This window comes from Entelurus aequoreus, linkage group LG25 (assembly GCF_033978785.1).
Source record: "Entelurus aequoreus isolate RoL-2023_Sb linkage group LG25, RoL_Eaeq_v1.1, whole genome shotgun sequence".
Lineage (NCBI taxonomy): Eukaryota > Metazoa > Chordata > Actinopteri > Syngnathiformes > Syngnathidae > Entelurus > Entelurus aequoreus.
This window is the reverse complement of record NC_084755.1, coordinates 29302887-29317257: the sequence shown is the minus strand read 5'-3', so window position 1 is coordinate 29317257 and position 14371 is coordinate 29302887. Positions and strand designations below refer to the sequence as shown.

General features: G+C 34.7%; 1 protein-coding gene across 1 annotated transcript; it reads left to right on the top strand.

Annotated features, from left to right (window-relative positions):
- Positions 1 to 6264: 6264 nt before the first annotated feature.
- gadd45gip1 (growth arrest and DNA-damage-inducible, gamma interacting protein 1) lies at positions 6265 to 12593 on the top strand. The gene is made up of 2 exons (XM_062037328.1): positions 6265 to 6718; positions 12125 to 12593. Exons 1-2 carry the CDS (start codon positions 6327 to 6329, stop codon positions 12414 to 12416), a joined length of 684 nt encoding a protein of 227 aa, XP_061893312.1. The 5' UTR covers positions 6265 to 6326; the 3' UTR covers positions 12417 to 12593.
- Positions 12594 to 14371: the final 1778 nt, after the last annotated feature.

The following is a 14371-nucleotide window of genomic DNA, read 5'->3' as shown; positions in this document are numbered from 1 at the left end:
CCAGAGAATCCTGGGAGCATGACCTTGGGGCACCTATACCCGACGGGCGTTGGAGAGAAGCTTTGAGGCTGGTGCATTCATCATCTATATGCGCTAGGCATGGCCTAATACAATGTAAGATACTACATAAAGCACATTTCACTAATGCTAGACTGGCTAAAATATACCCCAACCATAGCGACGCTTGTAACCGCTGTAGACAATCCCCAGCTGACCATTTGCATATGTTCTGGACGTGCCCAAAACTCTCAAGTTTTTGGTCGGCTATTTTTGACACTGTCGGGCAGGCCCTTGATAGAACAATAACACCCAGCCCGCTGACTGCCCTTTTTGGCGTTCCGCAGGTGGACAGTTTACCTGCAACCGCTCGTCATGGCATTGCGTTAACGACTCTGCTGGCTAGGCGTACAATTCTTTTTAAATGGAAGCTTGCGTCTCCGCCGAGCCATAACAGTTGGATACAAGATGTCTTGCGGTGCAATTAGAGAAGCTTCGGTTCTCGCAGAAAGGATCTGTGGCATCTTTCCATAAAACTTGGGGCCCCCTCCTGGACCTTATTAGGGACAAGCTTGACATCACCCCAAGCGATTCGGGTAACACAACTTAGACAGAACTGACCGCTGAAGACCCCCCCCCCCCCCCCCTCATTCCTTGTGTTTATTTACTTTTACGTTATATTTTATTGTATATCTTATGTATTATTTATTTATTTATTTTACCTTATTTACTCTTTATTTACTTCAATATAGTTTGTTAGATTGAAGCTAAATTTGCATATATTCATGTGTGTCTATATTTGTTGTGGGCACTAGGCGACAATTACCTTGGGAATTAAGTGGGTGGGTATTGTAAGGGATGGGGTTTATTATGTTACATATTGAAAAATGTGCAGATACTCCAACTTGCTGTTGCCATGATTCATCATGCTGTATTGTCTGCAAAATTCAATAAAAATATTTAGAAAAAAAAAAAAAAAATCAAAATTATGAGATGAGATTAAAAAAAATGAAATTATGGGATAACAAGTGAAAATTAGGACATAATAAAGTCGAAAATTACGAGTTACAAAGTCATAATTATGACATAAAAAGTCGAATTATGAGATAATAAAGTCGAACTATAAAATAAAAAGTCGAAATTATATTAATCGAAATTAAGAAATACAAAATTATAATTGTGTGATTAAAAAGCCAAAATTATGAGATGAGATAGAAAATAGAAATTATGTGTAAAAGTAAAAGTATGAACTAAAACGTGAAAAATTAGGAGATAAGAAAGTCGAAATTATGAGACACAAAGTCATAATTATGAGATAAGAAAGGCAAAATAATGAGATGAGATAAAAAAAACGAAATGATTAAATAAAAAGTCGAAATTATGAGACAAAAAGTCATAAATATGAGATAAAAAGTCATAATTATGAGATAAATCAAAATTAGGACATGAGAAAGTCAAATTATGAGTTACAAAGTCATAACTGTGACATAAAAAGTCGAATTATGAGATAATAAAGTCAAGATTTTGCAATATAAAAAGTCGAATTATAAGATCAAGTCAAAGTTACAAAATAAGAAAGCCTAAATTATGAGATGCAAAGTTATAATTGTGAGATTGAAAAATTAAAATTATGAGATGAGATTAAAAAAAAAAATCGAAAGTATGAGATGAAAATTCGAAATCATGAGACAGTCACAATTATGAGATAATAAAGTTGAAATTATGAGATAAAAAGTTGCAAATGTGTGATAAGAAACTCATAAATATGAGATTTAAATAAATCATAATTATGAGATGCAAAGTCACAATTATGAGATGAGATAAAAACTCAAAATTCTGAGATAAGAAAGTGAAAATTCTAAAAAAAAGAAAGTCAAAATTCTGAGATACAAAAATTGAAATTATAAGATAAAAATGTCAAAATCATGAGATAAAAAGTCATATTTATAAGATGAGATAACTCAAAATTAAGAGATAGGAAAGCCAAAATCATGAATTATAAAATAATAATTATGAGATAAAAAGTCATAATTATAAAATGAGATTAAAAATCGAAATTATGAGATATAAAAATCTTTAGTTATGAGATGCAATATCATAATTATGAGTCAACATTAAGAGATAAGAAAGTCATAATTATGAGATAAAAAGTGTAATTCATAAAATGAGACTAAAAATCGAAATTATGAGATACAATGTTATGATTAGGGCTTCAACAACTAATCGATTAAAATCGATTATAAAAATAGTTGGCGATTAATTTAGTCATTGATTCGTTGGATCTATGCTATGCGCAGAGGCAATTTTTTTATTATTATTATTTATTTATTTATTTTTATAAACCTTTATTTATAAACTGCAACATTTACAAACAGCTGAGAAACAATAATCAAAATAAGTATGGTGCCAGTATGCTGTTTTTTCCCCCAATAAAATACTGGAAAGGATAGAAATGTAGTTTGTCTCTTTTATCCGATTATTAATCGATTAATCGAAGTAATAATCGACAGATTAATCGATTATCAAATTAACCGTTAGTTGCAGCCCTAGTTATGATTATACGATAAACAGTAAACATTATGAGATAAGAAAGTCATAATAATAACATGAGATTAAAAATTGAAATGATAAGATATAAAACAATTTAATCATGACATACAACGTCATAGTTATGAGATGAGAAAGTCTTAATTATGAAATAGAATCTTTGGTATGATTTTTTTTAACAAGTAGAAGTTAATAAGTTATCATTAAATGATAAGAAAACTAAATTTATGGTGTTTAGTGGTGCAGGGACAAATTGTGAAGCAAAATTCAAATTAAATCTAGTGGAAATTAATAGAGTATATAAAAACTAAATTCTTGGGAATAATAATTGATCATAAATTATGTTGGAAACCGTATATTGAATATATAAAGGGAAAATATATCCAAATCCTTTGCTATTCTTTATAAAGTAAAACACATGCTGAATAAGAAATGTCTGCATAAGTTATATTATTCTTTTATCTTTCCATATTTAACATATTGTGTTGAAGTTTGGGGAAATGTTTATAAAACAAACATAGACCCAATAATTAAACTTCAAAAAAGGGTCATTAGAATAATACACAAAGTGTGCTGCTATGAACATACTAATCCATTATTTATAAGTTCTAATGTGTTAAAATGTTCAGATATTGTGTTTTTAAAAACAATGGAAACTATGTTTGGAGTAAAGAACAACAGCCTTCCAGCTTGTATTCTTAGGTTATTTCAATTAAAAGGAGAAAACTATAATTTACGGAGGATATTGATTTTTGAAATAGGTAAAGTAAGAAGGAATATAAAATACAAATGTATTTCCGTTTTAGGAGTTAAATGGTGGAACAAGCTCAGTGATGAGCTGAAGACATGTAGTTTTTTGTTAAGGTTTAAGAAAGCCTTGAAAGGTGAAATAATTGAAAATTATGAAATATAGTAACAATTACTTTCACCCCATTGATTTTTTTTAACTTTGATGTTCCAAGCAATCTAATTTTCAGTGAATGTATAGAATAGGCAAGGGGCCGGCAACCCAAAATGTTGAAAGAGCCATATTGGACCAAAAATACAAAAACAAATCCGTCTGGAGCCGCAAAAAATTAAAAGCCATATTACATACAGATAGTGTGTCATGAGATATTAATTGAATTAAGAGGACTTAAAGGAAACTAAATGAGCTCAAATATACCTACAAACGAGGCATAATGATGCAATATGTACATATAGCTAGCCTATATAGCATGTTAGCATCGATTAGCTTGCAGTCATGCAGTGACCAAATATGCCTGAATAGCACTCCACACAAGTCAATAACATCAACAAAACTCACCTTTGTGGATTCATGCACAACGTTAAAAGTTTGGTGGACAAAATGAGACAGAAAAAGAAGTGGCATAAAACACGTCCTAGAATGTCGGAGAAAGTTATACAGGTAAACAAACGACGGTGAGTTCAAGGACCGCCAAAATTAGTAGGACAAAACGGCGCTCGCCAAATACTCGAATCAGTTAAGCATGTTTAATATAAACAGTGTGCTTTATAACAATTAGGGAGGTTTGTGTCATGGTTGTCCTCCTACAGAAACCATATTAACACAAAAAATACATTTTTTTCCCCTCATCTTTTTCCATTTTTCATACATTTTTGAAAAAGCTCCAGAGAGCCACTAGGGCGGCGCTAAAGAGCCGCATGGGTTGCCGACCCCTGGGATAGGCAAATATAAGCTTTGGCTTCAAGCCTATTCCTTTTTCGGTCATTCTTTTTCTTTTATTTTCTTTTTGTGTGTAAATGTGTGTGATTGTGAAATATTTGTAATCTGTACTGTTTAAACTGGTCACACAAAATGGTTGATGGTAGAGATGCCGATAAATACTTTAAAATGTAATTTCGGAAATTATCGGTATCGTTTTTTCTATTAGCGGAATGTTTTTTTTTTAATTAAATCAACATAAAAAACACAAGATACACTTACAATTAGTGCACCAACCCAAAAAACCTCCCTCCCCCAATCATTCACACAAAAGGGTTGTTTCTTTCTGTTATTAATATCCTGGTTCCTACATTATATATCAATATACATCAATATATATCAATACAGTCTGCAAGGGATACAGTCCGTAAGCACACATGATTGTGCGTGCTGCTGGTCCACTAATAGTACTAACTAGGGATGTCAGATAATGGCTTTTTGCCGATATCCGATATTGTCCAACTCTTAATTACCGATACCGATATCAAGCGATACCGATATATACAGTCGTGGAATTAACACATTTTTATGCCTAATTTGGACAACCAGGTATGGTGAAGATAAGGTTTTTTTTTTAAAAATTAATAAAATAAAATAAGATAAATAAATTAAAAACATTTTCTTGAATAAAAAAGAAAGTAAAACAATATAAAAACAGTTACATAGAAACTAGTAATTAATGAAAATTAGTCAAATTAACTGTTAAAGGTTAGTACTATTAGTGGACCAGCAGCACGCACAATCATGTGTGCTTACGGACTGTATCCCTTGCAGACTGTATTGATATATATTGATATATAATGTAGGAACCAGAATATCAATAACAGAAAGAAACAACCCTTTTGTGTGAATGAGTGTGAATGAGTGGGGGAGGGAGGTTTTTTGGGTTGGTGCACTAATTGTAAGTGTATCTTGTGTTTTCTATGTTGATTTAATTAAAAAAAACTAAAAAAATAAAACTAAAAAAAATAGAAAAAACCATAGATAAAAAAAAAAAAAAATTCTGATATTACATTTTGACGCATTTATCGGCCGATAATATCGGCCTGCCGACATCTCTAGAAATTATTAAATAAAAAGTTGAAATTATGAAACAAGAAGTCGCAATTATGAGACTTTTTGTCATAAATCAAAATCATGCCATAAAATAGACAAATTATAAGACAAAAAGTCATAATTATGAGATAATAAAAGCCAAATTATGAGATGAGACAAAAAAAATCATATTTATGAAATAAGAAATCTAAATTAGGACGTAGGAAAATCGAAATCATCAGTTACAAAGTCATAATTATGACATAAAAAAGTTGAAATTATGAGATAAAAAGTCAAATTATAAGATAATAAAGTCAAAATTATACAATAAAAAAAAGTTGAATTATAAGATTAAAAAAATTAAATTATGATATACAAAGTTTTAATTGTGAGATTAAAAAAATCAAAATTATGAGATGAGATTTAGAAAATGAAATTATGGGATGACAAGTGAAAATTAAGACATAATAAAGTTATGAGTTACAAAGTCATAATTATGACATAAAAAGTCGAATTATGAGATAATAAAGTCGAACTATAAAATAAAAAATCGAAATTATATGAATCGAAATTAAGAGATACAAAGTTATAATTGTGTGATTAAAAAGTCAAAATTATGAGATGAGATAGCAAATACAAATAATGTGAAAAAGTCAAAATTGCGAGCTAAAACGTGAAAAATTAGGAGATAAGAAAGTCGAAATTATGAGACACAAAGTCATGCCTATCTTATAATGATAGGCAAATATAAGCTTTGGCTTCAGCCTATTCCTTTTTCGGTCATTATTTTTCTTTTCTTTTCTTTTTGTGTGTAAATGTGTATGATTGTTAAATATGTGTAATCTGTACTGTTTAAACTGGTCACACAAAAATAGTTGAGGGTTGATTATATGACCGAAATAAACTTATTTCATTAATTCATTCATTCAGTATGATACATGTGCTCCGTCGGAAGAGCTGCAAACAAACAGGCACTACAGAAGCCAGCTAACAAGGGGTCCTTCCTGAAAGTGAAGGAAAGATGGCCGCTTCTTTTCTCAGCAGGAGGACGTTGGCGCTTTCTAACGCCACTAAGGCGTGTTTAGCATCCAAAATTATAAACCCTGCGAGCGGCATTGGAACACAAATGGCGTCGTATCACGCTAAGCCTCTCAAACTCAACCTCCGTCACCCGTACATTCCGGACAAGAGCAGCGAGAAGACGCCGGAGTGGCAGAAGACGGCGCACTACGACAGGAAGTTATTCGGCCGCTACGGCTCGGCGTCGGGGGTCGACCCCGCGTCGCTGTGGCCCAGCCGCGCCCAGCTGGAGCGCATCATCGCCGAGGAAAACGAGTGGAATCCTTCGCTGGAAGTCATGTTGGAGAATATCGCGGCCCAGCAAAAGGCGGAGACGGAAAAGCGCCTCGCAAAGTGAGTGCTGCTAACATAGCGAATGTCATACCTCAGTCGCTAACAGACAGATTCCGATCCGAATACCTTCGGCTATTTCCGGAGATTGACGTCAATGCAGTGACGCTTTTGCACTCTGCCAATACTTACATTATAGCAACCTTTTTCTGAGCCAAGGCACATTCTATTCATTGAAAAAATCCCAACCAGCAGAAATAATTGAAAAAATTAAACTCAGCAGTCGATATTGACAATTAAAAAGTCGTTCTCACAATTGTTGGATATGACTTTAAACCATAACCAAGCATGCATAACTATAGCTCTTGTCTCAAAGTAGGTGTACTGTCACCACCTGTCACATCACCCCCTGACTTATTTGGAGTTTTCCTGTGTGCATACTTGCCAACCCTCCCGATTTTCCCGGGAGACTCCCGAATTTCATTGCCCCTCCCAAAAGTCTCCCGGGGGAACCATTCTCCCGAATTTCTCCCGATTTCCAACATTATTGGGGGGCGTGCCTTATAGGCACTGTCTTTAGTGTCCTCTACAACCTGTCGTCACATCCGCTTTTCCTCCATACAAGCAGCGTGCCGGCCCATTCACATAATGTATGCGGCTTTTACACACACACAAGTGAATGCAAGGCGTACTTGATCAACAGCCATACAGGTCACACTGAGGGTGGGGGTATAAACAACTTTAACACTGTTACAAATACGCGCCACACTGTGAACCCACACCAAACAAGAATGACAAACGCAGTGTTTCCCACACATTCATTTATTTGTGGCGGCCCGCCATTAAAGAATTACGTCCGCCACAAATTAAAAAACTTTTTTTTTTTTTTTTTGTCCTGTCCAGCTTCTCAGGCAAATCATATAGTTGATGTAGATGCCCATATAGGCTGTTCAGATTTACTTTACAAAAGAGAAGTGTAGGATACTTCTCTTGTTGCCTTATTTGTATTTGACCACTACTGTTTTCTGTTTATTTGTTACTGACTGTGGCAGGACACCTCTGCCTCTGTTTCACTTTATGTTGCTGGTAAATAATATGGTTGTAGTAGTAGGCTAAAGTTAAATTATTTAGTATGCACTAATTAAAGGGGCAGAGCTTTAAGAGACATTTTAGCTTTTATATTTTATAAGATATATTTTTTGTAAGAACCACAATTAATAAATATATTTCAGTGAATAACTTATTGTTCAAATCTGTATTTAAATATGTACATAAAGAGTTGTAATTATATCTTAAAATGGATGGACGTTTAAAACAAAACTATTATTAATTAGTAAGTATACATTTTTTGAGCCTTTTTAGAGAAAATCATATCATTGTAGTAAATTATGCAAATTACTCGATGATGTCATGGTGACCACGCCCATAGCCACGCCCCCACCGCCACAGGTAACTTGGCAGTTTATGGGAAACACAAACACATTTCGGGAGAACATATCCGCATCGTAACCCAACATAAACACAACAGAACAAATACCCAGAACCCCTTGCACCTCAACCTCCTCATGCTCTCTCAGGGAGAGCATGTCCCAAATTCCAAGCTGCTGTTTTGAGGCATGTTAAAAAAAATTTTTACTTTGTCGCTTCAATAATAAATATGGCAGTGCCATGTTGCCATTTTTTTCCATAACTTGAGTTGATTTATTTTGGAAAACCTTGTTACATTGTTTAATGCATCCAGCGGGGCATCACAACAAAATTAGGCATAATAATGTGTTAATTCCACGACTGTATATATCGGTATCGGTTGTTATCGGAATCGGTAATTAAGAGTTGGACAATATCGGGATATCGGCAAAAAAGCCATTATCGGACATCTGTACTAATACTTCACATTTTAAGATCATTGCATGATTACATTATCACAATTATAACCAGACAAAAATACAGTATGATGGTGTAACAATATGAAGTAAATATTTAAATGATCTCTGACAATGACTCCTTCATTTTTTGCCCATATAGTCCTCCTGTGTCCAGGTACTTATTTTCTGAATTTGTAAAGGACAAAACATTTGACAGTAGAAAACATTGATCTATACTAAGTATCGTTAGTGTCGATATTTGTATTGATTCGCCCAGTTCCGTTTACATTCTTAGAGCAGTTAGCATTTCCTCTTACGGTGCGACCCTGTGTTGTGTAGCATGTATAGTTATTCCTCGTCCACCAATGATAATAATACTTGTGAGAACCAGTTTATTTGCTGCCGTGGAGGAGATGATTGCTTATTTATAAATGGCTTTGCACTATTGCGGGACATGAGCCACTAAGAATGCTGCTGAGGAGACGTTCCTTGGCTTGTCACTGTCAAATTAGCGGGACACGGCTAGAATGTGTCTTCAACTGGACTGCAAACCGTATCACGATATAATATCAGTCGATGTCGATAATTCATATTTTTTATGATCTATCACAAATATGAGAAAAATATATTAAATGTAAACTATTATTTCAAATCTAACCTTACTAGATTTATTTAGTCATTGGAATGTGTAATTACCTGACTTTGGCTTTTTTTTAAAGCACAGCATACTCTTTCCTAATTAAGGGAAATGTCAACTCAACCATGGAAAACCCTCAATCCTAAAATCACAATACTTAACAATAACTTCTTAATTAAGGTGCAACAATAATGACATTGTAAAAAAAAAAAAAAAGCTTAATAAAGTGTAACAAAACAGTGCAAAGTGTGAAAATGTAAACAGGGAAACCTGAGGCGTGGCTCAGTCGGGAGAGCGGTCGTGCCAGCAACTTGAGGGTTCCCGGTTCGATCTCCGGCTTCCTACGTCCGTTGTGTCCTTGGGCAAGACACTTCACCCTTGCTCCTGATGGGTCGTGGTTAGGGCCTTGCATGGCAGCTCCTGCCATCAGTGTGTGAATGGGTGAATGTGGAAGTAGTGTCAAAGCCCATTTACCAATTAAGAACCATTTTGTGCCGGTTTATTGGCGGGAAGTTACGTGGCCTAACATTTAATTTGGTCTGTTTTTTTTTTGTTTAAGTATGGAAATTAATTTATGTTATGCAGCAATTACTATTTAAAATATTATTGGACGAGATTTTTTTTCTTGTGTGGTGTTCGGGTCTGTGGGACCGTTTTTAGTTTTCATTTTTTATTAAAAGAAAAATGATACAATTAATTAATTTTTCAAACTGAGACTCACTGACTTTGGCTCATTCTCTGTGAAGAACATATATCAGAATACATATTTAATGACCACACACCATACACATTTCTATTACATATAAGAATAGAAGTGTGGAAAATTGATGTTCTGTGTACCACACACACACAGCAGGCCTAGACAGGAGGAGGACAGTGTGTAGGTACACAGAACATCAGAGGGTCAAATGTGCGAGAAAATGAGAGCAGGCAGTGTTGACAAACAATGTTGCAACCTTGTGTGGGAACCGCAGGTGCAGAAACACAAAAGAAGAATCCCTGTGGGATGCAGAAACTGGCCTAGAAATTTTCCGTGCAACGTTCATATTGTTGTTACTCAGCCAGCGATTGTGGGTCTGATGGACCCGTTGCATTTTGTGGCTTTTAATGCCTCACAATCAAACACTTTTATGTTAAAATACTGAACATATGTTTATTGGGATAAGGTAACATCTGTTCAGTGTTTGATTGTGAGGCATTAAAACCCACAAAATGCAACGGGTCCATCAGACCCACAAACGCTGGCTGAGTAACAACAATATGAACATTACACAAAGGTTAAAGTAGCACATTTGTTATATTTTGTCCTTTATTTTATTTATACAGTCCTGCACTTTAGTTCCTACCTGCCGAATAGGGAACGGACGAGGGTTGAAAAGCAAAATGTAAGCGCAGCTGAGGACTACGGTACTTTTGAAAGAATCCCAAAAAACGTACATAACTGTCGAGGTGACTTTTCCCGTTTCATTGACAATTTATTCGCTCTCAAGCACGCATTTTTAATCGCTCTTCTCACTCCATGCAGAGAATCAACAGCAAGACAACAAGATGGCGCAAACAAACCTGTTACGGTTACGTAATTGGCTGTTAGCCTGTCCCGCCCATTTCTCAGTGATCACTTCCTGCTGTGCCTCTGTTCATGCAACCAACCTCCGGTTTCTTCCGACTCCAAACAATATATACAAAGCTTTTTTTTTAAATTAATTTCAATATATTGATATCGTATTATCGGCCCATCCCTAGTAATCAACATGCATTATCACGATATGACGATGGTATTAAAAGCTCAAATGTATATTACCGTATTTTTCGGAGTGTAAGTCGCTCCGGCCGAAAATGCATAATAAAGAAGGAAAAAAACCATATAAGTCGCATTTTTTGGGGAAATTTATTTGATAACCCAACACCAAGAATAGACATTTGAAAGGCAATTTAAAATAAATAAAGAATAGTGAACAACAGGCTGAATAAGTGTACGCTATATGACGCATAAATAACGATAAGTATATGATTTCCTTTTCGGTGCCATTTTTGTTCAGCCCTTCTCAGTTTTTATAAGTTACCGCCAATGTTGAAATGATACATTTTCATAGGTACAGAAGTAGTAGCAGGTAGCATCTTTTTTTTCACAATGCACTTCTGCCATGACCCGCCCCCGCCAAATTTTTATTGGTTGACATGTGTGTGTGTGTGTGTGACGATTGCTGATATACGCCCAGTGTCTTACATGAATGAGATAAATAATAATATTTGATATTTAAATAAATATTATAAATAGTATTTTTTGATATTTTATTATTTTTATTTATTTGATTTGATTATTTGATATTTTACCGTAATGTGTTAATTTCACACATAAATCGCTCTAGAGTTTAAATCGCACCCCCGGCCAAACTATGAAAAAAACTGCAACTTATAAGCCGAAAAATACGGTATTTATATTGTCTACTGCACAAGCCTAATATTGGCATGTATAAAGTGTATGACTTGTGATAACGCAGCCTTTTTGAATATAACTTTACAGATGCTAAATCTGGCCCACCATTCTATTCCATATGAATAATGTCAAGTGCACATTGTTAATTAACTGAGAATAAAACAAGTGTGTGTGTAGTGTAGCTTTTACGCTCAATATTAGCTCTTGGTTGTGTGCAAAATTGTGAAAATCGACCCCATGAGTCTCAAGTTTTCAATGACCACATGTCTATAAATGTTGTAATAAAAAATAGTGGTGATAGTGATATTTTATGAATTATATTTACTATTTTGGAAAGTGCAGGCGGTGCAACGCACAACATGACACCTCTGCGAGCTTGTTTATATACATAAGTGGACTGTTAAACAAGTGTGTTTGCAGTCCATCCAAGTTCAGCTCCCACTCCCAGCCAACACGGCGGCCTGTCAATCAAACGACGGGTCTGCGGAGAATAACATCTGTTATAACCATCCTTTCTATTTCTGTCGCAGAGAGCAGCTCATAGCGGAAAACATGGCCAAAATGCCCAAGATGATCGCCGACTGGCGCAGAGAGAAGCGCGAATCGAGGCTTAAGGTAAAAGAGGACAAGGGGCGCCGTCAGAAGTTGCTGGCAGAGGCCAGAGAGCGTTACGGCTACACGGTGGACCATCGCAGCGCAAAGTTCCAGGAAATGGTTGCTGAACTCGAAAAGGAGGCGAAGAAAAATAAGAAACTGTTGAAGCGCAGGCAGAGAGAAGAGCAGGCGGCTGTTCCGGTCACTCCCCCTGTTGCTGCCTCCTAAACTCGCTCTTTACGGACTTCTAACAACATTAAACGTTGTTATTTTGTTTTGAAATAAACCTTATTTTCCACCATTTATTCTCGATGTTTGACTGCCATAGTGACAAATATCTGAGAATGCATTTTGTTTGAAATATTGTGAAAAGAAAGGAGTTAGAGGAATAAAGAGTGTACAGAATGGCTTTGACAACTTCTTACATGACATCTACACCCTGTAAAAGAGCCATTTCACGAAATCTGACAATACTTACATTGAACTACTCAAAATGGGCAAATTTATTTCATTTCTGTGCAAGGTTCCCAAGGGTGTACAGCTCTACTAATGGACATTAAAGTGTTACTTTCAAAGGCAAAATTAAAGTATTGCTAGAAACATAATTTTATATGGGACTTTATTGTATTATATGTATATTACATGTTCCAAAAAGAAAAAAGCATAAAACACCACCAGAATTAGAGATATTACAAGTCAAAGTGATGAAGCTTAGTGTTACGCTCATGACTTGGTGTAACTAAACTAGGGCTGCAACAACTAATCGATTATAAAAATAGTTGGCGATTAATGTAGTCATCGATTCATTGGCTCTTTGCGCATGCGCAGAGGCCTTTTTTTTAATAAACCTTTATGTATAAACTGCAACATGTACAAACAGCTGAGAAACAATCAAAATAAGTATGGTGCCAGTATGCTGTTTTTTCTCTCTCAATAAAATACTGGAAAGGATAGAAATGTAGTTTGTCTCTTTTATCTGATTATTAATCGAAGTAATAATCGACAAATTAATCGATTATCAAATTAATCGTTAGTGGCAGCCCTAAACTAAACATTACCCTATAAGATGAAGGCAATTGCATTTTATTGATATTTGAAATGTATTCAATGTTTATAAATGAATATTTAAATATACTAAATGTAAAAAAGGGAATAAATATTCAAAATAAGATCATCAAATGAAATCTAGTTTGGTTACGCCCTCATGAGCGCAACAGAAGGTTGTAAAAGTTTAAACTACAATTCTAAATAAGATGTCAAAAGCAAACTGAAATCAAATACACACAGCTTAAAGATTGATCTATACCTATTTATGATGATTTATCAAAATATAAAAGAAATATACCTGAACAGAAAGCTCATGATGGTTACACCAAAAAGTAACGCTATGAACCGCATTTTTCCAAGTTTTTGGGGCATTTTTATGCTATTTCCAAGCATCTCCTTTTTATTATCGTTGATTTTAAATGGTCAAACTAATGCATATTATATATGCATGCCCTAGTAAACAAAAAAAAAGTCATATTTATTTTGATTGTTACATTTTGAAGTACATTTGTGCAGGTGGGTGCGAATGTACCCATTACCAGAGCTGTACACATGGGGAAGATGACACATTTTAGTAACAGGACTGAGTTTTTAAGCATAGAATTAGCAAATGCATGAAATATAGCCATGTGTGGTTTGTAGGCTAATAAGATAAGCACATGCCTGTGATTCAACAGAAATATTTAAGTAACAAGATTTTTACTTTTGTGTTCATAGTTGAAATATTGAATATACAGTAAAATGAGCGAACTTTGGGTCTTACGGCCTGAAGATCTAAATGATGCAACTTCCTGTGGACCAGGTGATTTGACTGTCAGGGAGGATAACGTGAGTGAAAACACAGGGAAGGGAAGTGACGAATTCAACCTTTTTTTTGTATAAGTAAATAAAACTAAGGATAGTTGGGATGAACATGAGTAAAACAAATATATACAGTACAGGCCAAAAGTTTGGACACACCTTCTCATTCAACATGTTTTCTTTATTTGCATGACTATTTACATTGTAGATTGTCACTGAAGGCATCAAAACTATGAATGAACACATGTGGAGTTATGTACTAAACAAAAACAAAAAGGTGAAATAACTGAAAATATGTTTTATATTCTAATTTCTTCAAAATAGCCACCCTTTGC

What these genes read in the sequence shown, in the direction of transcription:
- gadd45gip1 (XM_062037328.1), top strand. Translation starts at nt 6,327, where the DNA reads ATGGCCGCTTCTTTTCTCAGCAGGAGGACGTTGGCGCTTTCTAACGCC. An exon ending in ACGGAAAAGCGCCTCGCAAA is followed by an intron (nt 6,719 to 12,124) that starts GTGAGTGCTGCT and finishes TTTCTGTCGCAG; the next exon opens with AGAGCAGCTCATAGCGGAAA.